At 37.1% G+C, this 27,784-nt stretch overlaps 1 protein-coding gene across 1 annotated transcript; it reads left to right on the top strand.

Annotated features, from left to right (window-relative positions):
- The first annotated feature begins 8,522 nt into the window (after positions 1–8,522).
- On the top strand, positions 8,523–27,020 carry LOC136829232 (uncharacterized). Its single transcript, XM_067087532.1, has 2 exons — positions 8,523–8,612; positions 23,430–27,020. The coding sequence occupies exon 2, from the start codon at positions 23,437–23,439 to the stop codon at positions 25,087–25,089; it is 1,653 nt and encodes a 550-aa protein (XP_066943633.1). The 5' UTR covers positions 8,523–8,612; positions 23,430–23,436; the 3' UTR covers positions 25,090–27,020.
- Positions 27,021–27,784: the final 764 nt, after the last annotated feature.

Below are 27,784 nucleotides of genomic sequence, written 5' to 3'. Positions count from 1 at the left end.
TATATGCGTCTTGATTTTTTTAGGCATCTTTCCGAGTCAGGTCGCATTATGCGGCGTCATTTTCTTTCAATGAAATTTTCATTTTTCGAATCATAAATTTTCATTACTTTTCGCTGCTTAAATACTCTTATTAGTTTAATTATCATCATGCTGTAATAAGCGTGATAGAGTTTTATGTTTCTCTCTCTCTCTCTCTCTCTCTCTCTCTCTCTCTCTCTCTCTCTCTCTCTCTCTATCTCTAGTAAGCATTTTAGTAGTCAGTAACTTTGCTATGTTTAAGTAAGTTGATAGGAGCAATTATTCATGATATGAAATCTTTTGTTCATTCATTTTATACAGTTTTAAGATAGTAGAACAAATTAAAAATGAGATCAAATCTTTCTGCAATGAATAGTGTGAAAGTGTTTCATGATTTTGTAAAGTATGACAAAATGAACTACAAGATTTGCTATCTTTATCTTAAGGAGTATTTCTTTATTTTAGATAAAGCAAGTTATTTATCTTAGAAAATAACTTATAATGATTTCCGTATTTTGTGTTAATCACCAATAATCTCTTAATACTTCTTTTTACTAAAATTCAATTTTAACATTTCCAATCAAAGAACACTGATATCTTTACATATGTTTTAAAAAATTATTATGTTTATGAAATTCAAAATATATATAAATATTAGATATTAATATCGTAATCTATTCATTAATTATACGCCTTGAAAGCTTGATACTTCAAATTTAAAAAATATAGTACGCTCCACATACATAAGAAAGGTCAAAGTTTTAATAATACTCATATTTGCAAACGTAATTCTCACCAAAACTCTGAATTGTATTTAAAATGAAAATTCACTAGTAAACTAATATATAATTTTTGGAAGAATAAAGGGAGCAAGATAACTTTCTTAAAGGCAAACGCAGAGAGAGAGAGAGAGAGAGAGAGAGAGAGAGAGAGAGAGAGCAATGATTTTATTGTCTATTCATTTCTCACTTTTCTCCTTTATGATCTAAAATATTCATCCCTTGGTTCTTTCAAAATATCGCATCTATGTGCAATCCCTTGATCTCGAGAGATTTTGAGTTCGAAGGTTAGATTCTGTCTGTCGTGGACAAACATACTTATAAACTTTCAGGCTTTTCAGGCATTCTGGAGAACCGCTGTGATGATCGTAAAATTCGTACTAATAGGATTAATGCCAGTGATAATGTAGCATTAGATAGTAGTGGCATTAGCCAATTACTAATGAATTCAATTTTCATGACAAAAGACTACTAATAAGCGACTTTTAACGAGAGAAGACTCCTTATTACCCAATAAAAGACTAACAAGAAGATATTTATTATAAAAAAAATACATTTCCAATTGCCCAACGAAAGATTGCTAACAAAAGACTGGAGTCTTTTGTTAGCAAAACATTCTCCGTTTCACCTCACGAAAAACTAAATAGAGATTGTTATTCAGATAGAACTCCCCCATCCCACCTAACACACAAGCACACACATTCTTGCACAAGCACACACACACACACACACACTCTTACGAACCCACACAAAGTTGTAGGAGGCGAGAGCTGTGCTGCCCGGCTCCTTATGAGAATAAATGGAGCGAATCCTTCCCAAGTGTAAATTAATGAGACACAGAACCAAATACCCCTTGAAGCCATGATCAAGTTTCCCGGCTCCCGTTCCCCCACTTTCTTGATAATGAGACCAAATAAGAGGAGGAAAAAGAAGACGAAGAAGAAGAAGAAGAAGAGGACAAAGTAGAGGACAAAGGAGAGGTGCAGGAGGAAAGGGAGAGTTAAAGGAGAAAAGAATTACGTTTGATTGCCTTTCCTAAACTCGGCTGTGTTAGAAGTTTTGATGGAGCGTAATAAAGGAGTTACGTAGACTGGGATTAGGTCTGGATGTATGGATGCATGTAAATTGAACAACCAGTCACTTTATAAAACTAAGCTAAGTAAAATAACTAAATGTTACATGAGGAACGTTAATCATTTACGTGGTTTGGCCTAACTGTTCCTTTGGCCTTGGTGATATACCAGAGACGCACACAGATACAGACACACACACACATATATATATGTATAAATATATATATACATACATACATATATACACATATATACACACACATATATATATATAAATACATACAAATAAATATATATATATATATATATATATATATATATATATATATGCATACACACATACATGCACATATATATATATATATAAAGATAGATAGATAGATAAATAGACAGATAGATAGATAGATAGATAGATAGATAGATAGATAGATAGATAGATAGATAGATAGATAGATAGATAAGACGTTGAGAGCCTTCTCCCAGAAAACTATTTTCTCAAGCTGTTTACACTCGAATCCCATCACCTCTTTATGATGAGCTGACAAAATTGGGACCGCAGTATTTTCCAGACAACTCTGGTTCATCATTTTTCTAGAGTTAATTTAAATCGAGGGACAAAAGCAACGAAATTAAGTTTGCTACAGGAAGGATAAGAGTAAAATTATCAAGTGTATTTTTATTAGTAATAATAGTTAGGATAATGATAAGATCATGGAAAACTAAAAATATTACCTCTGAAAGAACTGATAGTAATAATATCCTTGGATCAGAAACTACCTTTTTTTTTATTTATTCATCTTCTGATGCTTCATGCATTACATGGTTTATTATATTCTATTTCTTTTCCACAAAAGATAAAAAAGCAGGACTGGGTCCTGTTCTCCATCCCACTTTAATAAGAGTACTTGGAGGAAATGAATCGAGTTATTATTATTATTATTACAGGTGATACTGAGATTGCAAAATCTATAAGTAATATTACTATAGCACTTGGTCAAGGCAGTTTCCTAGTGTCTTTAATTTTTTTATTTTATTTATTTATTTTTTTTTTACTTACTGGTGCTCAGAGCTTTCTCCTCTCATTCACCTTTTGCGTAATCTTATAATTGGTTAGCGTATCTTTATTGCTGGGGGGTTGGGGGGGGACTTGGATTAACTCATTTACCATGTTGGCTACCTTAGCCGAATGATAGTAATCTAACCCATATTCCCACACTACGGAATGCGTTAGAATGCTCGGTTTGCGATATCCTGGTCCTATGTATCTTCAAATTTCTTATGGGTTGCTTTGATTTTATCTACTCGTATTTATAGGCACTCGATAGAAATATACGAGGGGAAAACGAAATAAAACTGCTTAGAATGATGAAAACAATCTTGTTCCAGACATCGTCATCTTCATAAACAGTAGGAATTAATATTATGACAGTGACCATTGAACTTCACCATTTTTAACAGACGGACTGATGGAAGAACGACCGTTAAACAAACAGGTTAGACTGAATGACGTTCTCGAACATGACAGGCCAGCCGATAATCATTAACAGCTTGGAACAGTCTGTCCTTCTAAACATGTCAGACTGAGTGATCAAAATCAAGCATGCCGGAAGGTGCAAGACGTTAAAATAGTCGATAAACAGGCTTAAAAGTATTGCAACGACCAACAGACACAAACCTGAAGAACTACCAAAAATCATTCCAGACTGACAGGTGTAAACAACCAGGCTACAACTACAAATAAACCTGCCCGAATTAAAGACGAAAATGAACGTGCTCCAAAGGCCGATGAACGTGATCATGCAGGGTAGAATGAATGATACCTGAGGAATCATCAAAGGCCTCCTCCCCACAGACTTCAAAAGCCTTCGATTCAGATGACTGACATTTGTTTACACACCCGAAATATAGACCGGCTTTGTGTTCCTTGCACGAAATGCGCAACCTGGACATAAATACTTGATTTGGCCGTTTCTACAATCAAGGAAGATATGGTTAAGCAGTACGTTATGACGACGTTTGATTCACGTTTTTGCTAATATTTGTTGTCATTCGCAGCAGATGGTTGATTTTGTAATCTATTCTTTTTATTTTGGTTCATAGTTAGTTAGTTATAAATGATTTGTTTAACCAGACCTCTGAACTTTCAAAAGATTTTTTTTTCTCTTCTTTCAGCGCGCTCGAGTGTCAAAAATATCGTTGATAGCATTATAAATGACTCAAAATTAAGGCCGTTAATTTCCCTAAAACCCATCAATTTGTGTAATAGACAAATGAAAAACAGATCGGAAGACAAAACAAAGGGAACTGTACTCAGGGTAGAAAGAGTGGAATCTATATATCGAATAAGCATTAGTAAGTAGTACTCATAAGGAATTACAAATGGGCCCAGAGAGAGAGCAGTAAAGAAGAGCGATAAAATTTAATTACAACTGACTCTCGAAATAAATGGCTGCCTGAAGAAGTAAATAAAGAAGCAAACGAAATGAAAGAGTGATTCTGTGTGCTCCCAAGAAACTCAATTCGAACTAAACATGAGAAAGGCCATTCAAGAGGCTACGGCCAAACCAAAGTACTCTGAGCAATTGTCATGTGGTCACCCACCTCGCGGTACAGCTAAATGCTGCGCCTGATATGATACAGGCACTTTAAATAACCCAACAGATACTCCAGTCAACTCAATAACACAATTGTAAGGAGAGCATGCTGGAGTCCCCTAAATCGCTCCTAGAAAGGGGGAATTCAATTAGTTCTATGAATATTGTGCTTTGCCTGAGAGTATTATATTATGCATAAAGCGCTCAAATCTCTCTCTTTCCCAAACGTACACACGTGTATATATATACACATACATACATGTAGGTGTGGGTGTGTGCGTGTGTCTTTGTATTGCTCTCCATTTGGCTGAAATCTGGTTGAAATATGCATAAAAGGTTATAATAAAAGAAATATTGATATACAATAACCTTCAAGCGCTGAAGGCCTTGTGCCACAAAAGGAACAAGTTAACAGTGACATCTTTGCAATCCTTTGTGAGAGAGTAATTACTTCGGCACACTACCCCTGATTGCTCGTTCCTCTGGAACTGTCATGCACACTTACGTACGCTCTTTCTCTCATAATCGACACAAAGGCAAGAACGCTCGCTTGCGCACACACACACACACTGACAAAAAACTTCCAGAATTAACCTGGGTGCAAGCAATCTTGCATTTGCCTGATTCCGAGTCCCTTCCTTTCCGATGCCTGCCGAAACACTAGTCTTCCTCCCTGCCTCCCTCCCGATGCCTCCAAATTACACAGTCTTTTCACCAACCTATCGTCTTTCATTCTTAACACAGGTCCAAACCATCTCTTGGAATATTCATCCCGTCGATCCATGCCTCCATTCTCTTCGGAAATCGTTTATCTATTTGTATCTTATATTCTGAGATCCATGTGCTCATTAACCTTACTCCACAATGATTTCTTTGTAAAATTATCTAAGTTTCATTATACTTCCTTCTTACTGTATACAATATATATATATATATATATATATATATATATATATATATATATATATATATATATATATATATATATTATACCGGATATATATGTGGGTATATATATTCATACCTTTTCTCCATAAAGAAGCTGACTCCAGAAGTACCTTCGAAATTTTGGGTTGAAGCAAATTTTTTGAAAGAGGTGCCCGCTATCAGGTACAGCATATGATCGGGCTAAATAGTACAAAAAGTGGTTACATATAACATTCTGCCCATAGTGATCGTTCGCTAGAGTGAGTATATATTATATGTAAACCTTAAATTTGGTTAATACATACATTTTTTACCTTAAATACAAATGGGTTGAAAGGGGCTCTTCCGAAAACAATAAAACTTATCAAAATCCAGTGAAAATGTATCATTAGTAAGAAAGAAAAAATGTATCAGCCCAGAGAAAGAGAGGATTTAGAGAGAAATCAGTTTCAGAATAAAGAATAACTGTAGGAAATGCAAGCTGCAAGTCTTCCAGAAGTACACTTCTTAGAAAGCTAACGAAAAGAGTCAGTGTATGTAGATGTAGCTGCAGAAGGAATACCATATTCTGAGATGTCTCTGCCTCTGTGAGGAAGCTAAGAAGCGTGAGAGAAGGGGAAAGGCCGGGACGGCGCACGAAGGCAACAAATTCATTTTTAATATGCCACACTGGGATACTTAGCTAAATGGCTGACTAGAGAAATTCTTGCGCCACGGATCATTATTACGGCGCTCGCTCTCTTTCTCTTGCTCTCTCCCTCTCTGAAGAAACGCTTTTCGTGAGGACGTTGATACCCAGCTTGCCAATAATCGTTATTCTTAAAGCTACCAATTTCCATAACACTGAAAATATTCACATTAGTTATTGACGACGTCATTTGGAATTCCACTTCCGTTAGCTACAGGGTATTGGGTATTGTTCGATTATTTCAGTGCAGAATTGTAGCCTAATTCGGACTGCTTCTGCTAATTTGAATTTTTGGCTTCTTAGTGCAGTTTGTAGCAGTTATATAATTACAGTACTTTCATTCTTTTGACACCCAGGCCTCAATAGGAATAATTTTTGTTTCGACTGGATTCTAAGGTTTGTTGCAAGTTTCGACCCCCAATCCCGTCTCTTGTGCGGGATTGTAACTGGAATGACAATGTAAACTCACATGACGGAGTTTGACAAATAGAACGGAGAGTTTAGTGTGATAATGTGCTATAATTATGTTCATGATATAGCAAGATAATGGCAAAGCTTCTATCAGTGATTCTGATCGGTACATTACGTGCCTTGGAAATCTACGAGTCAACAGTATGTCTGATGCCTTGAACGGCGGGTTGATAGGTCATGATAGAAAACTTTAGATTGGTTGGCCACAGATATAATTTGTTCATGAACCAGGGGAACACGCAACTTGACTCACACGTTTGACCCAGTGAAGAACTGTTGATAACAACAAAACGTAAACAAAATTTATCTGAGGATTTATGATTTCTACAGAGTATTATGTAGTTAGTCTGGCCTCGAGTGCGTTTTAGAGGCGTCTTCACTCTGCTGCTGCACGTGAGAGGTCTATAAATCAGACTGGCTGCCTAAAGATGGACTGAATTAGGTTACGGAAGGAACGGCTATAGGAATACATTATGAAAGGTTATAAAACAGTTCAAGAGGACAATCTGTGAACGAGTATCAAGGTAAAGTTCTCGAGTCCATTAATCAAAGCAGGTATGGTTTGCACCGGGCTTTGCTGTCATAGCCTCATAGGCTATAAAAGAATGCGATAATAAAGTTTCTGGCGAAGTGGAAGACAGAAACTATTGTAAATAGTGTGAGTTTGTCAGTGCATTACAGCTAATTACACCCAAATTACCGTACCGTTTTCGTATGATCTGAAGAAACTCGATATTTCTTTTGAATCTGCTCACTTGTGTATTATAAAGCACCGACTGGACCATTTACCGTGACTTTTGAATTCGTTCTTTTCTTCGTTTTTCCCAATATCCTTTGAACTCTCAGCTTACCTCCATCAAACCCTAGCTTGATAAAGGGCATTATCATTAAAAAATAAAAAAATACCAAATCGCATTAGAGTTCGCACTGAATTAACATTATCTCGTTCCCGTTTCATGCCATCACTCCATCCCATTTCATCGTTCTCAATTATTTCCACCGTTGTTCCTTCTCACGCCTCTTTCGTCCGTGTTTTCCTTCGCCTAGTCCTTATTCTGAGGAACAGGAAGAGGGGGTCAAGGACGCCGTTCACTTTGGACCCTGAAATTAATGGTTTTAATTACTTGGCTTAAACGCAACTCCTCACACCACTCAATATCTTTATTACCCTTATTGTTGCAAGAAAAACTCCGTTTTAAAGTTATTAATAGCATAACCTATTCGTAAGTTCAATTTCACGGGCCGTCCATCCGTATGAAAAATGAGATTTTCTTTTTCTTTTTGCAATTTTGTTGCCGGGCGGTCAGCAACCTTTCATTCTTAAATTCTTAACAGCGATATAATTTCTTTACAGAAAATTTTCAAGTTTGTCATTTTTTATTTCTTCTGCAATATTAATACAACTCATTATTCTTTCTCACTAATATTCTTCCTTCAAGAACCAGTCCTTTTCCCATTCTTTTGACAGGTGGCGCATTTCAAACAGCACCATAAAATTGAGGAATAGAAATATATATCAATATAAACTATCAGATGATCATTTTTAGAGCACTGACGTAACTCGGATTCCATTACCTTAAATTACAGTTGACAGTAAATACCCTACCATAAAAATTAATGAATCCGCTTAATTACCGAAATCTACACGGCAATTTAGCCGCATCGTCTAAACTGGCTACTAGAGAGAGAGAGAAACGAAAACTCCCTAAACACCGTCACTGTCATGCAACGCGGTTTGCAGTTGCCAAGTGTCCTTTTAATCTCTGTTATTATAACGAGCATCTACATGTAAAATTTAATTACTTTAAATATTTATTATCAGGATATTCACGAGTTAAAATTTCCTATTTGATGAGACAAATATTTTTGTCGTATTGAAAATAAAACAAATAAAAACGGTAACTGGCAACAGGGTTTGATCCTCCACGGCCAAGGTTGTTGCTTACTCTGATTGTAGTCGCCTTCAGCCCCTGTCAAAGAAACAAGTGCTTCTGGCGCGATCTAGTTTGCGCCACAGTTAGGCTTAGGGTTTTTTACGCCAACAACGAGGACACAGGCTAAGGTAATGTGAATTTTTGAATGACATTCATATGAATTTGATGCATATTCACGTTATTGGACGTGGGTACCTCCTTAGGAATAATATTCAATATCTAGAGTGTTTTAGCCTGAAGAGTTATCTTATGAGAATAACACTTTCGATGGATAAAGAGGTTATGCAGATACACTCATGATCAGTTTGCATTTTTTTTATAATGTAACTGAATGTTGAATGCCAGTGTCATGAATTATTATTTACATTCCTGGACGAGAAAATATTGCGGAACTTCCGTAGGACTTTCTAACACTTAAACATCGTTTTCTTAAACATTTGAACTTTTTTTTTTTTTCAACACTAACATTCATTCAAATTCAGTTTATTTTGTGTATTATTGTTTTAGAACTTCGTGGGAATGGGTTGGATATTCCTCTAAATCTTGTTATTCAATACTTCCTTGACAAAGTTTTCAACGACGGGTGCAGTCAATTCCCGTCGATGGATTTGACATTCCTCTTTGCGGCAAATGGCACCCCACTCACGTCCTCACTCACTACCCCTTGTCCACTTCACAATCTCCCCACCCCGCCCATCCCCCGCCCCTATTCATCCCCCCCCACCCCCCAACCAGCACAATCTCCTCTATCGAGCACGCTTGACTCCTTGGCGCATAGCAGGATATGTCGTTTCACACACCTTCCTTTCCCTTTTGTCTTTTATTGTCCCTCACTTTCTTCCCCTTTTTAGTCCTCTATTTTATTAATTTTATTTTGTCTTTTCTGTCCACTTTTTATTCCTTTGTTATTACTCGTTTCTCTTTCACGTCGACTTCCTCCTACCCGTTTTCCTTTTTGCTTTATCCTTATCCTCATTTTCGCTCTTGTTCTTATTCCATCTTCTGTTTCGAATTTTACCTTCCAAACCTCTTGAAGTTTATCTGTTTCTCTCCCCATCCTTCCTGTCCCTCCTCTTTTATCACTGATCATCCTCTCCCTCGTTTTTCCAGATGGTTCCTCCCTCTGTTCATCATCATGATCATCGCCCATTGACACTTCATATTACTTCATTTTCACCATCATCATTTTCACCCACTACTTCCATATTCCTCCCTCCCCCTCTCCCACCGCTGCTTCCCCTCCAAGCAAACCGCTTCCCCTCCAAGCAAATTCAATCAGGAGATCCCATTCAATCGAAAGGCCTTCTTTTGGGTGCGGTCATGTGACTCCTTGTCACCTCTCGCGTGTCGACCTCGTACCGTGGCAGAAGCCCATAAAGGATCTATCTGCAGAAACCGAGATAAGTGAGCAATTAGGGGCGTCTCTTCACACTCGTGGGACCGAGGGAGGGAACGATGATGGGGAAGGAGGTTGACGCATATACAAATATCTCCAATGACAAAAGGTAAAAAATGCCTGGGGGAGGAGAATGAAGGTTGGGGTCCTTTAGTCCTCCTCACACCGTTGGGCCGTGGAAATACCCTACGCCAAGCTTATTTTGGGAAACCTCAGTGGAAATCCGTTGCTAACTTTGATTGCAGATTTCTTTCCTTTATGGTGTATCAACGCAAATTTGAAAGGATGTATACGATGATACGGGATGCCCCAAAAGCTGTCCACGAGATATTGTTTAAGTATCATACGTCACTGTCGATCTTGGCTTGAAGATTCTAATATCTTGAAGTGACAGGACGTCATCTCTCTCTCTCTCTCTCTCTCTCTCTCTCTCTCTCTTCGACAAGAGGTTAGGTTAGGTTACAATATGCAAGGGTAAGCTAAAATATACCTCTGTTCTTATCACCGCCTGAAATTTTAGCCATGGGTAATACGTCCGTGGGAACTCAAAGCTTTTAACCCAAACTGGCCTTCTTAAATTTTTAATCTTTATTGATGGACTAAAAGTGACTGCACTTTTTTCCTTTTCCTTACAATTTGTGATTTTTCAATTTTTTTATCGAGTTATCTTTATCGTATCTACTCGCCTCTGCATCGTTTCCTTGATGAATCTGCATTACATTTCCTGGTGCAGTTGCGTCTATTGTTGCGTTCCCAAAGTTGTCATTTTTACCCGAGTAGTAAATTCGGTTCGTGTGTTTTTTTTTTTTTTCATAAAATCCATCCTGCAGTTTCATTTCATTCATTTCCAAACCTGCGGTCATTATTAGTACAATTAGTCGTTGCTGCTGTTCTTCTTACCATTTGAGCTTCTCCAGTCTTCAGGGCAGATTTGATTTTTCGTAGACTGGGCTCATTTCTTAAGGTTATCTTAGGCGCATGCATCCAAAATGACTCGCTCACACCATTAGCTCCGTTCGGTTCCACTTCCCTCCTTGCACCTCGTCTTCTGCGCCACCGTCAGCCCGTGGTGAGGGTCTGCACTGCAGGAAGTTGTCTTTCTGTCCTTCTGGAAGCCTTTTCATACACCATCCCCTCGCTTATTTCTTTATCCCTTCGGTCTAATCCTCATTCACCTCACTTTTTCAGTTCGCGTCTCCGTCTAATCCCTCTCGTGTTTGACTCCATCCCCTGATAATCCTATTTTTTTTTTTTCCTCATTCGTCCCTCTCTTCTTCTCCTCCTCCTCCTCCTCCTCCTCCTCCTCCTCCTCCTCCTCGTCTTCTCCTTGCCATTATTGTCGTCCTATTATTGTCTCGTAGCAGCCCTTTCCCCTTGTAGGATAATAAAATTGTTCAACGTAAAAATGGACGTTGGATGAGCAGCTGATGGGGGAATCGTTTTGAAAAATGAAATCGCGAATGAGCAGGGTACAAAAAAGCGAAGGGAAGAAGATGCAGAGATGTCAAGATTTACAGAAGATAGTACTGCATAGAGAACAATATATACATATACACACACACATATATATATATACATTTATTGGTCCGCTGGTAGAGTGGTTAATGTCCTGGCCTGCCACTCAGACGTATCTTCTGCAAACATCAGCCATTGAGCGCTTCTTTCACACTCATTGTTCTGTCCTACCAATTTGTACCTGCGTCTGTTGTCCTTTCTCTTACTTATTGCGTTACAGATGTGTACCACATGAGCAAAAATACGTCCCGGTAATTCCCACAGACTAGTATATCAACTTGACTCTTATGAAGATCGACAATTATTCCTCTCACTAATATATAACTGTATATATACATGTATATATGAGGCTATCAGTCCTGGGTCAAAGTATTTTTTAATGTAATTTATTATATTTTAAAAATGGCACTTGGCATGTTTCTCGACTGAAAAGCTCATATATATATATACATATATATCAAACATGTTTCTCTTTTAGGCCCATATGTCTACATGAAGCTCTTATCGGACACTCTAACGATCACATTCTTCCGATACGTTTCAGCTTTCGGTTACAAGGAAGCTTGCAACGCGAGGTCACGTGACCATGTAACATTTCTGCAACCAAGTGCCTGCGCGTTTATGTTCTTTGCGTCGTCATTCTATTCCTCCGATAAATCAATCTTTCAACTGTAAATTGATAGCCACGTGTTCAACTCAGGCATCGGAAGTAGAGCAGAATTTACCTCGAATCATATTTCATTTTAATTTTATAATCATTAAGCGTTCCTGTAGATAAGCTCACTGATTTTTGTATTTATTTTTGTAAGCGATTTCATTATTTTACATAAATCTGATCATTCAGACTTTGCCAAAGGATGTGTCTCTAAATATAATATCGCTTTTCAAATGTCAATAACGAAGATTTGACGTTTTTTTTTATCCGATAAACATTTTTTAAGATTACGTATCAGAGAAACGTCTACAATGTATGAAATTATAGTTTATTATATAAAAAGATTATTGATAACATTTATTTTCAAATCCAGATATTTTTACTATCTGGAGTTGAAAATGCCTACTCTATGCAATAATCAAGGAATATTAAATAAAATGTTAAAGAGGTTATACCGACCATTCTTTGTACTTACGATTATGTTCTACCGTTAAATTTTGTGAAATTTGTCTACTGAACAATATATATTTAAAAGAGAAACGAAAAATTAGATTTAAAACAACGACTGTCGGTACAAAGAGCATTATAAAACATCGGTCACTACATTATGCTTGCGAGTATCCTATACCACCTGGACGCTTTTTCTAGAACTACTGTAAAAATTAGATATAATGAGGGGCTCCGGAAAAATATTACGCCATTTTTCATTTTTTTTTTTTTTGTGATTAAGAACCCTTATCAACTTGTCCCAAGGTCGTTGCCATGACAACTGAGGGTTACCTGTGCACATTGCAATTAATGGTGAACATTAAAATACTATGTTGCTAAACTCCCAAGCATGGCCGATGTTGATATCATATAAGAATGCAGGAAAAGAATCAATATATATATATATATATATATATATATATATATATATATATATATATATATATATATATATATATATATATATATATACACACACACACATATATATACACACACACACACACACACACACACATATATATATATATATATATATATATATATATATATATATATATATATATATATATATATATATATATATATATATATATATATATATATATGCACATTTGTGCGTCACTTGTATAGGTAACCGCCACTACAGTGGTAATAAGCAGTACGAACTGGATATTAATGCCGTAGGAAGTGCCAGTGATTCATGGTACAGATATTATGTATCTCAAGGTACAGGAGTTCCTGGTACAAAGTTTTGTATCCCTTGCTGGGAGAAAACCCCACTAAATGGCCGATGAGCGCATCTTCTCCTGAGGAACATGGTGATTGCGCATCCCCTGTGAGGATGCATACATACATACGTACATACATACATACATATATATGTATATATATACAGATAAAGATATTGACAAGTAAAGCGTGTATTTTATTTAACAAGTGGAACAGCATCCACAGAAACTCGCATGAGCAATCATTGTTATTCTGTTCAATCCTGAGAATGGAAAAATAGATATTTACCCACGTGTGTTGTAATACTGGGGATGCTGGTATCTATGAGAAACGCTGTTATTGTCGGGAAACAAATGATGAGGTCACTGAAACAAACAATGAGGTAATTGACAAGCAATGTCCTCAACCTATATGTGATGAATGCCTGGAACAATTAACAGATGTTAGGTGAAGTGAGGTCATTGCGTTCCGTATGTTACCTCTCGTCTTTTTCTGAATTGGTTACAGGTCAATTGGTATCATTGCATTCTATTGTGCTGTCGATAGATTTGAGGTCAAATGAGGTCATTGCCTTCGAGCTTTTTCTAGAGAGTTCTAAAGAAGGAGAGTATTATTTGATATCATCATAATCTCGTGATCTTAAATGGAAAAATAAAGTCCGCAGAAGTATGTATGTATATTGTATACACAGGATCAAGTTGACGAAAGCTTCCTGTATATAGCAGTATACATACACACTACTGCGGACTTTATTTTTCCAAGAAGAATATTGCTTTCTGTCTGTCTCTAGAGAGATTTGAGGTCAAACAGAATCGCTAGATATATCTAAGGTCAGTCACTGTTTTCTCTCTGTCAAACGAATTCTTTGAATATTGTAGTTCTTTGCGTGGATCCCAGGTCCAGGTTCCTCTAAAATTCCCACACTGTTTTTTAGTGTAATCACCATTACTTCAGTAGTTTTAATGCTAAAGGAAAAATATTAGTAACAGTTTCAACGATATAAAGATCATATCTAGGTCTGGGGAAAAGTGCGCAATTTTTGTTTTTATTTTACTATGCGTCAGATATCTTTCTTACATAAATTAGTAATTCAAATACATTTGCTCATTATATTCTCTTAGTATTTGTATTTAAGGCATATTTATTATATTAATTATTATAATTCTGAGCTGATTAACAGCTCTCCTAGGCTGGCCCGAAGGATTAGATTTATTTTACGTGGCTAAGAACCAATAGTTACCTATAGCAACGGGACCTACAGCTTATTGTGGAATCCGAACCACATTATAACGAGAAATGAATTTCTGTCACCAGAAATAAATTTCTCTAATTCTTCATTGGCCGGTCGGAGAATCGAACGCGGGCCCAGCAGAGTGCTAGCCGAGAACGATACCAACGTCCAATGAGAGATGAGAATTGATAATGTTATTATTTAAACAATATCTAATTAAAAATGTCAGTGCTTCATGAGAGACGAATGAATGATAGATATTCATAAATGACCAATGATTGATGTTGGTACTCAATGACTTAATGACAGATAATGTTACCACATCAGTAATTAAACGCAAACCAGTGAAGTTAGCCATTACTCCAGACAGAGGCATTTATAACTAACAATTTAACATTTCGTCAAAAATCTTAAATTCTGCAGCAGATATTTCAACAAATACAACCTTTATGTTTATAAAGAACCTGCATAAGAGAATGGAAATGAATAAGATATTTTCTAAGGATCAGGCGTTGTTGCTATAAATAAGACATAGCGCAATATACTACGTTCAAAGGTCATAAGTTAACCTTGATTCCAAGAATGGAAGTAAAGATGATAGTGTACATGTCGGCTCAGATAGATTTATACGCCCTTATAAATGATCTGTGTGATCTTATCAGTGTATGCATGTATTTGATAATGCTCACATATATACATACATACATACATACATATATATATATATATATATATATATATATATATATATATATATATATATATATATATATATATATATATATATATATACAGTATATATATATATATATATATATATATATATATATATATATATATATATATTTATATATATGTGTGTGTATGTATGTATGTAAATACAATCATATTAGAATATAACAGGGTGTTTTACGGAGAAATAAGCAGAACCTTATTCATCGAGGTGCTCATTTGACTAGGATTTGGACCATATTCAAGTACGCTTCCGAGATTCCAGATGACTAATTTAGAGAAACAAATGCAAGAGTCAGTCAGGAAGATGATATATGGTTGGAATATGAATAAGCATTAGGGATAACTGAGATGTCAGCAAAAGCATGAATAAAAGGCGGGGACTGAAAGGAGAAATATAAGGATTATTATTACGTAAAAGAGGTCGCAAACTCCAAGGTCAAGCATTTCTACAAAATCCTCGCTCGCGGAAATCGTGCTAGATGAGAGATCATGTCTCGAAACGTATTAAAAGATACATTAGCGAATCTGAATTTATCAAAACAACTGAAACTACGATTATTTACGTATATCAGCAAAACATTTTCCTTCTCCGTCAATCTTACTCAGGGACCTTTATACTAACGTTGTTGTGAATTGAATACTTCAACTTTACCAGAATAAATTTTATTCCTTATTACACAGTATTTCTGTCCTATCCCGTTCCGTTACAATTCTTTATATCTATAAAACAAAAAAAGTTTAACCTTGAGGTGAATAAACTTCAGTTTCTCTCTTGAATTTCTCAACTCAAGTCATTTACGCAATCAATAACGTAGACATATGTTGGATATATAATACCAATGCATTTTATGACTTTCGTGTTCCATAACTTACGCTCCTGCAGTGCGCTTTTGGTGCAGAATAATCGATATGGCTTCGTTGCTTGTTTCATTGCATCCACTTGAACTAAAAAAGAAAAGCAAAACAAGTGTGCAAATAACAGAAGCCATGTCATTTGTTTGTGTCGTTGCTCTCCGTTTATCAATAAACAATGGCGTGAAAAGATGCCACCCCGATTCCAGTGTACAGCTTATGGATGAAGGAACCGATAAAAAATTGTATACCGAAATCCATACCTGTAGAGTGTATCCCTTTCCAATCGTCAATGGGAAATGTGATATGAAACGTAAATCAGATGGACTTTGAGGTCATTAACGCAAGAAACCGTGGGCAAAAAGGTATTCTGTGGTTTATTTCTTCCGTCGCGTCAGTCAGATAAAAGTTGGTCATAAAAATAACCAAAAAAAAAAAAGCCATTAGCAGATGAGACCCCAAATGGAAATATATTCGCTTGTGGAAAAGACAACAAAGTAAAAAGTATGAAAAAGCCCATTAGCAAATGAAGCTGCAAAATCAAAAATCAACATAAACAAGATCAAGTTTAGGCGTTTGTACCTGCCATTGTGTAATGAGATCGGTCGCCCAGGACGACCATTAGCTGATTATAGCTCCATCCGCTGATGATGACGTTCCGGAATATGACAAAAGTTCCAGTACCTGCAAATAGACTTCTATGGGATGAGTGGGTAGGCTTTTAGATATAGGTTTGACAGGAATTGGGGGGGGAGAGAGAGAGAGAGAGAAAGAGAGTTTATCGGTTGTCATTCAGAGATTTCTCGGGCAGCGCCAGGCTGGTCAGCTAGCATATATACATACATATATATATATATATATGTGTATGTGTGTGTGTGTGTGTGTGTGTGTGAGGTTCTAGCACAGTCTTTTCTTATGTTCTTCTTCCCCGTAAGCAGTTGCTCATGACGCTGCAAGACATCTGCTATCTTGCTTTCAGTCAAGAAGATATCCGAACTGTCTGGTTTTGAAGGGAGGCAATTCCCCCTCTGGCGCCGCTCCAAAACAGTTCCCTTCGATTTCCACGGGATGCACATTCTCTTCTCGTTGCTCCTTTCCAGATTCCAGTTGCTCCAGCTGTTGCTGAAACAACTGCGCTTCTCCGTTCTTTTTCTCCGTCTCCGGATCTTCGTCTAGTTCCTAAAAACGTTGTGTTTCTCGTAAACAAAGAAAGCCAAACCACCAACAACGAAACATGTAGCAGCAATTCGAGCCAAAGTTGGCGTCGTCCAAAGGCCGCTTGTTTCATTTGCACAGTCCCGTTTCAAAGTTTCTAAACTATAATCGGATCCATATCCATTTGAGTACGTATCCGCCAACACATCCATGGGTCCCTCGGTGACATATAAGACGTCCATGTGGATCTTGTGTATTCCCAGGTGTTTGTACGTGTGTGTACCGCGGTATGGAGGAGAAAGCACGCTGAGCGTCAAAAGTTACTATAAATAGAACGTTCGACGGAGCCATAGCTTTGGTAGTGGTATTTTCTGTAAAAAGAAACTATTGTGACGGCTTTGTCTGTCCGTCCGCACTTTTTCTGTCCGCCCTCAGATCTTAAAAACTGCTGAGGCTAGAGGGCTGCAAATTGGTATGTTGATCATCCACCCTCCAATCATCAAACATACCAAATTGTAGCCCTCTAGCCTCAGTAGTTTTGATTTTATTTAAGGTCAAAGTTAGCCATGATCGTGCGCCTGGCACCGCTATAGGTACCAACAACACAGGCCTCCACCGGGCCGTGGCTGAAAGTTTCATGGACCGCGGCTGAGAGTTTCAGACAGCGTCATAAAAAATCGTCTGAGGACGGTCCAGCAACAGTCTCCGAAATCAGCTCTCCATAAAAGCCTAGGAATGAAAATTTCGCACACACATATATATATATATATATATATATATATATATATATATATATATATATATATATAAATGCATATATATGTGTGTGTGTGTGCTTGTGTGTGTGCTATAATACTTATACCTCAAATATTTAGACATGCATAGACGTAAATGTTTGTGCAGGTTTGTGAAAATCACAATAGTCCCGACGTACAAACGCATTAATTCCAGTAATTCCATTGTCTTTTCCAATACCACCAGCGATCTCTTTATTATTCTCGTACTGTATGATATAACGGTTACATAACACTGAGAGAGAGAGAGAGAGAGAGAGAGAGAGACATTTGCATTACGATGAAATGGACGCTGTACCACAAACGTACCTCCCTACGTAAGTTCTCTGAAAATTTTTCAAATAAGAAAAAATATAACCACGACGACGACCACACGGAATCAGGCACAGAATAAAGTTCAAAAGACAAGAAAAACTTGTCATTTGGACTGTTTGTGAGAGTATAGGTCTACGCGTAACCTGGGCTGTACCACTGAGATGGAACTTGATTATTAAAACGCTATTGTCCGCTTGTGTTTGACCTCAGTTAGACTGTGTGACACAAGCTCGTCTTTCGTGTGCTTATCTTGATATATCGTCGAAACAAATCGACATGTTTATGATTTATATGAGAAGGAGTGTGGGTTCTTTGTGTACAGAAGCATTCAAACATGTATTGAAGTAATCATTTAAATATTTATGACAATATTGATTTTCAGTCTACCGCACGCTGGCCCTGAGCGTTGGCACAGCTTCATCAGTAGGCGGACAAACGAGTTGAAACCGACTATAGTAAGGATGTTTACATTCCTCCAGTTTTCCAGAGATGTTTGCAGTACGACGAAACCAAGGTGCCATCTTTAACACTCGAACGAGAAGAAGAACACCGTTCAATGATGGCGGGATACTGCTCTCGAGGTTCAATTTTTCCCATCCAGATGCCATTTAGAAGGCCCCGTGCTTTCCCATGAACAGATCTATTCAGCCTAATTTCATGTGCTCGACCTATCTTTCAAGAATGTTTTCAGAACTACTGTTATCCGTGGTAAATAGCGCATGCCTAATGAAGACGAGTAAATAGTCTATCAAAGTTAATGGCACGCACTGATTTTCCTTCTATAGCCCGAGAATCCTTTTCGTCGTAACTATCACAGAAAAACTGAACAAAATTCATTATTACAAAAACTTCATAACAACCTTATTTCCACTCAGATGATGAAATCTAATGACATCACTGTGTTCAGCTTTTAGAAAATCAAGAATAACACCAGTTACTACACAGTCCCCGGGGTTCAACGTAAACGATAATACCACGGAGTACTGTGCCCACACTTCACTGGTCGGAACGAGCCGATAATTACGGCCTCGACTAAGATAAAACCACAGTGACGTCCATTTTTTCCGCTTTCCAAGATTTTCTGTGAAAAATCACTTAGTCCCGAAAACCAACACTAAAATTCTGTGCGTTTAATGTTTTATGTCTAATAAACCTAGAGGTGGTATATTTACTACACTACATTTAAAGTCTCGTTGGCATGCAGGTGGCCATTGACCCAGGCAGGATGGGAATTAAGGTATTCCCTTACGATTTTTGCCTTCGTTAGCTACTAAAATATTAAGCACGTGCATTAAACGCAGAAACGCATTATTCAGACACTCCTGTCGCTGAAATTTCAAAACTCATTTTAAAGTCTCAGTGACAGCTCAGCCTCATTGTGCTCGGTAGATGCAGAGGGAAATTGTGAATGACATTCATCTGCATTATAAAGTCAGCAGAGTAGAAAGGACTAGGCGACTGGACGTTATAAATGAACAGTGGCTTCTACAATTTACCGGCAGATATTCAAATGTCTCCAGGCTCATCAAGGAGAAATAAACAAAACTGCTACAATATTCATTCCTTTGACGACAGCTCTTTCAACTGTGCATTTGCTTCTCCAGACCTACTCCAGATTCACAATGGAACTACTTCCTCATATATAGTAGAGTTCAGAGAAGAAATTATCGAAGGACAAGATTCAAAAAGGAAAATGTAAAACTTAAAAATTTGATAAAAATTTCATAGTTTTGAAAAGTTATTCAAAGGTTTCTGAAACCAGGATGCCTCTCCATATTTTTCTGTGATTTTTTTGTCCGTACTTTGTTGTATATTAGAATGTAGTTCCGTTGAGAATCTGGAATAGCCTTGAGGCAGACCATGGATGGTTGGAACAGCTGTCAGCTTAGGAATGATTAAATATAGCAGTATTGTAGTTGTTTTATTTATCACTCCTTGAAGAGCCTGGAAACCTTTGAAAATTCACAAGTGAATTGTAGAAGCCATGTGTGTTAGCACTTGAAAATCATAATCAAAATATGGAAATTGGTGAAAGTTTTTGGATGGCTGAGACAGCGAATGGCTGGAAGAGTGCAAAGGGATACAAGCCTCTGAAATGATAAGCTTTGGAAGGGCAAGTCTCTTACATGCTAAAATTCTGTACAGGAATAAGAGCTTCAGAGGGAATGAATGCCTCTGGAAGAGCGAGACTTGAAATGGGTGAGCAAGAAACTCTAAAGCAGTAAGAACTGCTGAAGGGATGAAAGCCTCCAGAAGTGAGAGATTCCTAAGGAGTGAGGAACTCTAAAATGTTAAGAGGCTCAGAAAGGATGTTGAGATTCCAAAGGTGAGAGAACATTACCATGGCATAATAAGGTATATTAAGAAGTTGTTGCCTTAGTGAAATTATTTTTGGTAAATATTTTTCACATTTTATATATTGGTGATTTAACATTTATTTACTTGGCATTTTAAATATTTCTTAATAATTTAACATTGCATACTATATTTAATTTCCATTTACTAGGATTTTCTTTTCAAATCTTGAGTAATTCTTAATAGTTTAAATTTTCATTGATTAATTTAATTTCTTGATAAATTAAAGTTTTTGTGATTTGGTTTTGTTTGATGATTTAACTCAAGCATTAATTAGATTTTCAAGTATTAGTAAATTTCTTGAGATTGTGAATTCTGATTATAAATTTTGAATTTAAAAATATATTTTTATATTTAAATTTTTTTAAAAAAACAGTGTTTCATTTATTGACCACCAGTGAATAGGGTTAAATGTTTGCATAAGGCAAATAAGAAACTTCCATTATGCTAATGATGAATGAATACGACGTATATATATATATATATATATATATATATATATATATATATATATATATATATATTTTTATTTATATTGTTTGGGGTACGCATTCTTTTATTCTTTCTTACTTTAAAAGATGTCCTGATCATACTTAAAACATGGATAAATCTTATATAAGTCATTTTTCGTTTAAGCACAGCAATAAAATGCACTTTAATATCTCATTTCCCTACGAGATTCGAAAACCGATAAGTCCCAATTACTAGTTTCAGTAACGAATAGTTAGAAAAACAGGAAATATTTCTCTCTCTCTCTCTCTCTCTCTCTCTCTCTCTCTCTCTCTCTCTCTCTCTCAAGTACACGCGTGCGCACACCGCGTGCCCCTGGTGAAGTGCGGTATTGAAAAGCCTTTGAACAGGACCAGAATCATTCAAAACAAACCCGTGTTTGCCTACCATGGCATAACCGAGCCTGTTTCAATGATTCTAGAATAGCAAGACCTCAGCGAGTAAATACCTGTTGCTTATCGTCGCGTTGGTCTTATGCCAGCACGAGAGCTTGCCAATATTAAGAGCCCATAAGATTACTTTGTTTTGCTCATTCCCTTCCTTACACTTATCTAGAGCATATATTGACCTCGTGCAAGTCCACAACAGTTTGAAAAAAAAATGTTTGCTGTTCCCTATAATATTCTGCTTATTGCACAAAAATATGACATGAGTGACAGTAAAAAAAGTTGTAAAGAATAAGTGTACTTCCATCCGTCACTTCCAGCGGTGTTTTGAAAACTGACCCTACATGGCATGCCACTTTGAGCCCTGTGGAGTAATGTGTAATATTTAATGGTGTTTTCTGAGTTACGAACTGATTGTTCCTCTCTCATTCTGCTGAGGGGGCCCGGTTTTACTTTTGTATTTATCGTCATTTTTCTCCTTAATGTTGACTTTCTCTCTATTTATGTCTAATATTGCTTTGGGATCTCTAAGTATCTCTTAGTATGCATTTTCATGACACTATTTTTTTTTTTCTCGCCTCTATAACTGTTTCTATGTCCGTTGAAAATTATATTCTTCGTTTTTCATTCTCTTTCCAAAACGTTCTGGTTTTCCTGTGAATCTTGGGTCCTTTTTGCTTTATTTACTCTTTTATTGTTTTTGCACATCTCCTTGCCGTTTCCTTACGTTATTTTCTCATTTCATAAATCTTAATTGGTTTCGCCTTCAGTTTTGCAAGACATGTTCAAGAGGGCTGATGCATATTGGTAGAAACTTACATTATATTAGCAGGGGTGACGGTACAATCGCACTGACACAAGATTGAAAAAAATATTCGCACAAGACGTGAAGAAGGGGGAGCCATAGACTCATTTGTGATCGGGGTCAGTGCTCCATTAACAATATTTGTTTTTCTATTCAGTTGAGTTCATTCCTTTACTATAAGCCTCGACAAAATACTTTTCTTAATAAATTTACATTTTACACATTTCTTTTGAAATAAAGGGCTCAGGTTTTTGCATTCCTACGATGACATTCATATTGAATAATAATAATAATAATAATAATAATAATAATAATAATAATAATAATAATAATAATAATAATAATAATATGACAGACAACATGCTTGTGGGGCGCCGACTCCAGACGGGTAATTAATATTCCTTTCCTCATTCGAGAATTCCTTTTTATCGTTTCTATCCCCTTTAGATATTAAATGAACAAACAATTTTTTTCTTTACGAGAAGAAAGCGCTCCAGAGATCAAATACCTTGGAAACGGCGTACATGAATACCCTCTATACATTTCTAATCATTATTTAAGAGTTCAAATAGAACTTTAACATATATGTTTTTTTTTATCCCAAAAAATAAGTATTAAACTAATTTTTATGGTGTCGCACATTTTACTCTTCTTTCATTCATGAGGCACCAGTACGAATATTTCTAAGGTCAATGCTGCTTTGATTTCATTGGTATTCCTCAATCAAAATACAGTAGATGTTTTCATGAAATTAGTCTTTGGTATTTCAGGTTGTCATCCATTGTTAGGGATTAAAGTTTTCACATTCAACCCAACTGCACCCAGTGTATTGAATGTTGCAATATGCTTTAACAGGTTACCAAGCATTTTTCTATAAGATTAAGGAGCTGAATGTATTACTTTTGAGAAAGAAATTGGCAATTAAACATATTACAGTATATATTACTAAACTCGAATATGATATTAGGAAAACCCCTCGTTATCAAAATCAATTCATTACACCCTACCCTTCTATTCCAGGATCGACATGAACAGCATAAGGATAAATGATCTGAACCCGCTGGGAGAGAAGAGAAGAAGGGACCTCTGGAAGGTGCTGTGCGAAATACTCAAGTGTAAAGTAAACAAGATTATCGACGGCAAGAGTTCTTTCACGATCTCAGTCGCCGACGAGTATGTGGACAGAATCAGCCAACCTGATGCCGCCAAGATACTCGCTGATGAGAACTTCACCGTCGAGACTTCCAGGGAAATCGACTCCAAGAGAACCATCGTTGTCAGGGGAGTGGACCCGATCGTCATGGAATTCGACGAAAACAAGATAAGAGAAGATATTGAGAACGGCCAACCTTGGGCAAAAGCAGACTCTGTGATCAAGCTGCCTAGTGCGACCAGAACCTTAAAGGTGAAATTCCAGCAGGTGGCACAGGCATCGAGGGCCTTAGAAGAAGGGCTAGATATGTTGGGTTTCCACCACACGACGCGCCAAATCGAACGGGAGGTTTTCATCCGCCTCAGGCCTTGTTACAATTGTTACGAATACACGCACCTGGCGAAGGATTGTGGGAAACCTGACCTCACTGTGTGCAGCGAATGTGCTGCCGAAGACCACAGGTATGACCAGTGCCACAGTCTCAAGAAGAAGTGTCTTAATTGCGGTGAAGATCATCGTACCTTTGCTTCTGTTTGCGAAGAAAGGAGGAAATTGCTGCGGGTGAAAGAGAAAGAAGCAAGAGAAAAAGGAATGTCGAAAAAACAGATCCATCGCAAAATAACTGCCAGTGCTATACCGCCCAGTGATGCGGATGATATAACCATCCAGAACATAGCCAATGTAAACGCTATGAAACCTATGGTGAATAAGATACTAACGAGTCTTTTCCATGCTTATATCATGAACGCCATAAACCCAGGAACATTCCAGTTCCACGTTAGGCAAATGTACGAGCTGAATGGGCTCGGTCTCTTGAATTTCCCAGAGGAGGACTTGGATACCTCAAATATACTTGGCATCGTCAAGCTACAAGACGCGTGGAATGCTAAAGGCAATCTAAACGGTCTCGGCAAGGCCAACGAGACCCACGAACGAACTAAAATAAGCAAAAAAGTACTTTTCTTAGAGTCACTGATAACTACCCATAGCCTAGATGACCTGAAGAGACGACCAGAAGGTAACCAAGGGCCGGAGAGTATGTCGGTGAAGCGCTTTATCCCTCCAGCACCTACGAAACCTCCGCGAAAAAATAAAACTCAGGGGAGAATAATCGACCAACTGCTGCTGCTTAACCCAAAGAAATTTCTTCCAAGTCCAACTTCAGCAGACCGGGAGGTGTTACCCCCAGCACCTCCGCCTTCGCCCGAAGAGAAACCAGTGATTAAGCCCCACACAATAGGCCTACAGCTCTTCAGGTCACAGGACCGGGACTTTGCCGGACTGATCACCCCTGCGAAGATTTACAAGTTGATTCGAGAAAACGAGATCAAGTGGGGCTACAGGGCGTCAAATCTTACCCCTGAGGAGGTAGCTAGGGGCTTGGCGTCAGGCAGAATCGAACTGAAGCAAGAAATGATCCGTCCGCTCCCAGTACAGGTCTTCAAGGAATTCAAACAGGGCTGCCTTTTCCAAGAGAAAACTCCAGGTATAACAAAGATACCCACAGCAGCCTTGAAAAGCTTTTAATAAGTAACAATGATTTCCTCATCATAATTTAAAGGAATGAATTCATTAAACTTAGGTATCACAAGAGAAACATGAAGTGGCTTGTTCTTGTACGTTTTGAAAACATCCTATACATCTGCAAAGGTCCCGCCCCTTTTGACTGGTTGCTCATCTTACGCTTTCCTTTTTCTCATTATAGAGTAATTTTTAGGCTATGAATTCTGTTTCATTAATTATATAGAGCATTTATTTTCATAAGATTAGTTGCCTTTGCATTCTTTACTAAAGGAGTCCGTATGAAACTACCTTAAAACTAGAGTCACAAAGACCGTAGTTTATGAAAAATAAATAAAGCATGTAGCAATATATGCAATTATATAACATTCTTGTGATCTGGAAAACAATTTCCCTTCTGAAACTTTTGTAGTGCATTTGATTTTCATCCTTTAAATTTCAGAAGACAAGAAGTTCTTTACCTTATTCTTCTTCCCCCTTTCCTATCCACCATTCACACACCCTTCCCTCGTCCTTCTTCCACCATACTCAGCATTATTGTCCTAGTATCTTCGTCTTCATCCAAAGATAATCTTGATAATCTTCTTTCCTATCTAAAATTTAGCTCCATTTACCTGTGGAGGAATTCACAATTTCACTGGAGAATCTCACATCTTTAGTCAAAAGTTCCACACCTGTAGAAGTGATTTCATATCAGAACCCAACAATTCCAAATCTGCTGTTGTTGCAGTTGCACAGAACAAGTGTCCTGTACAGGATGGACCTGCAACTAAGAAAATTTCATGCTTCATTATTCCCACTGCCCTTCTTTACACGAGATCCATAAATATTTACGATGATTTTCTTGCTGGAAAAGAAGCATATCGTAGATACTGAATAACGCAAAGATGCGCAAGACTTGGTGTTTTGTTTCCTGTAAAACCGTCCATGTTCGTCTGCGCCCAAAGAAAGCACTTTTCCGCCGCTTCAGGGCAAATAATAATAAAAAAAAACCTTTCCTGTGTCGAGCATCCATGTTTATCTTTAAAAGTCATGCGCATTCAACTTTCCATGTCGTCACCGTTTACATATAAATACCTCTTGTATGCCTAAGGAACAGAGGTTTTCAAATCTACACTTCTGATTCAACTGTACTGTACGTTTACGCCTCCGTCCATCGATAAGAGAACATACGTTCACAAATCATGCTTCTAGTCATCATTCGTGTTTGCTTGCGTCCATAGATAACTTTCGTGTCCTTAACTCACTACTTAGCAAGTCGTACTTTTTCAGTCCGTTATAAATGTTCGTCTGCCTCCTTAGATACACTTCTTTGGTGTTTTCAAAGTAAGTACTTTCAAATTATGCTCACTGGGTCAACCATCCATGTATATCTCCGTCCAGATATCACACTTATGTCGTGTCCTCAGAGAAAAACATTTTAATACTCATAAATTTTAATTCAGCCATCCATATTCGGCTGCTTCCACAACGAAGAATATCGTGCTTTCAGAAGACACTTTATTTCCAAAACTTATTTTAGATATGCATAAGCAAATGCTACGATTCACATTCCATAGTTTTATATTCCCACGATGGAAGTGAATGCCTCCTAAATAAGGTTTCATTTTTAGAGAGGTAATAAAGAGATAAAGCTCGTCCGTTACCAAATCTAACTCTGAATTGAATGTTGAGTCAAAATGCCATGAATATGTTATAGTTAAGAATGGCACCCATCACCAAAGATGCAATCAGCGAAATTTGGCTGAGTGTTGCAACATTGTAATCTTGCCTCAAGTTTGCTAGGTCCGTGGATAGCTCCTAGCCTACTGCCCACTAGTCTACCCAGCTGCAGATGGCTAACAGCTGCTTCCTGGGGTCAAGAAAAGGCGAAGGTTAGTAGTGTTATCTGTAAAGATTTGCTGAGAAGCTTCCTGGGCCACTTCCGTCAAAGGGGAAAAGGCATTTATATATGAATATATATATATATATATATATATATATATATATATATATATATATATATATATATATATATATATATATATTACCATCCAACCTTTTGAGGCTATATAAGTGTTACATGAAAAACATGACAAACTCCTTGTAGCCTCATTCATAAGGTAGTCTCGCATCACAATGATTCTGTCTATTTTTTTATTCATAATTAAAAAAGAAAGCTAGGTAAGAACTCGAATGTGAAAAAAAATAACGTCTGTTCAGAATTACAATGATTTGGTAAATCTGATTTTATTCGAAATCAACAGGATGAAAATTGCTGTGCAAGTTCAAAACCAACAAACTTTTCAATAGTGTATTAATAATTGCTACGACAGTTCCAGAACCATCGTTATCATTGTTGCTATCTTACAGTTATCATTATGATTGCATGCTTATGTGTGGTGTTCTGAAACTTTATCATTACCTTGCAAAAATTGCTGGAATAGGGAGAAACAATATTTTGATAAAAATGAAATCGGTTACACCAACCAAGATATGTATTACCAGCACTTGCATCTCAGACTGAAATAAAATCTATATTTTAAGGCCATCGTTCTTTCCATCCTTCTTTGTAGGACGTATATTTCGCAGAAGTCATTTGTTTTCGCTTCTTCTTTATTTACTAACTATTGATTTATCTGTATATTACTTCATATTCTCATGCAACATTTTCATGAAATGTTGGCATTTTATTCTTTAGCAGACCTCTTGACATGCAGTG

This window comes from Macrobrachium rosenbergii, chromosome 44 (genome assembly GCF_040412425.1).
Source record: "Macrobrachium rosenbergii isolate ZJJX-2024 chromosome 44, ASM4041242v1, whole genome shotgun sequence".
Taxonomy (NCBI): Eukaryota; Metazoa; Arthropoda; class Malacostraca; order Decapoda; family Palaemonidae; genus Macrobrachium; species Macrobrachium rosenbergii.
The sequence above is the reverse complement of the archived record's forward strand: the minus strand, read 5'-3'. Positions and strand labels throughout refer to the sequence as shown.

What these genes read in the sequence shown, in the direction of transcription:
- LOC136829232 (XM_067087532.1), top strand. Translation starts at nt 23,437, where the DNA reads ATGAACAGCATAAGGATAAATGATCTGAACCCGCTGGGAGAGAAGAGA.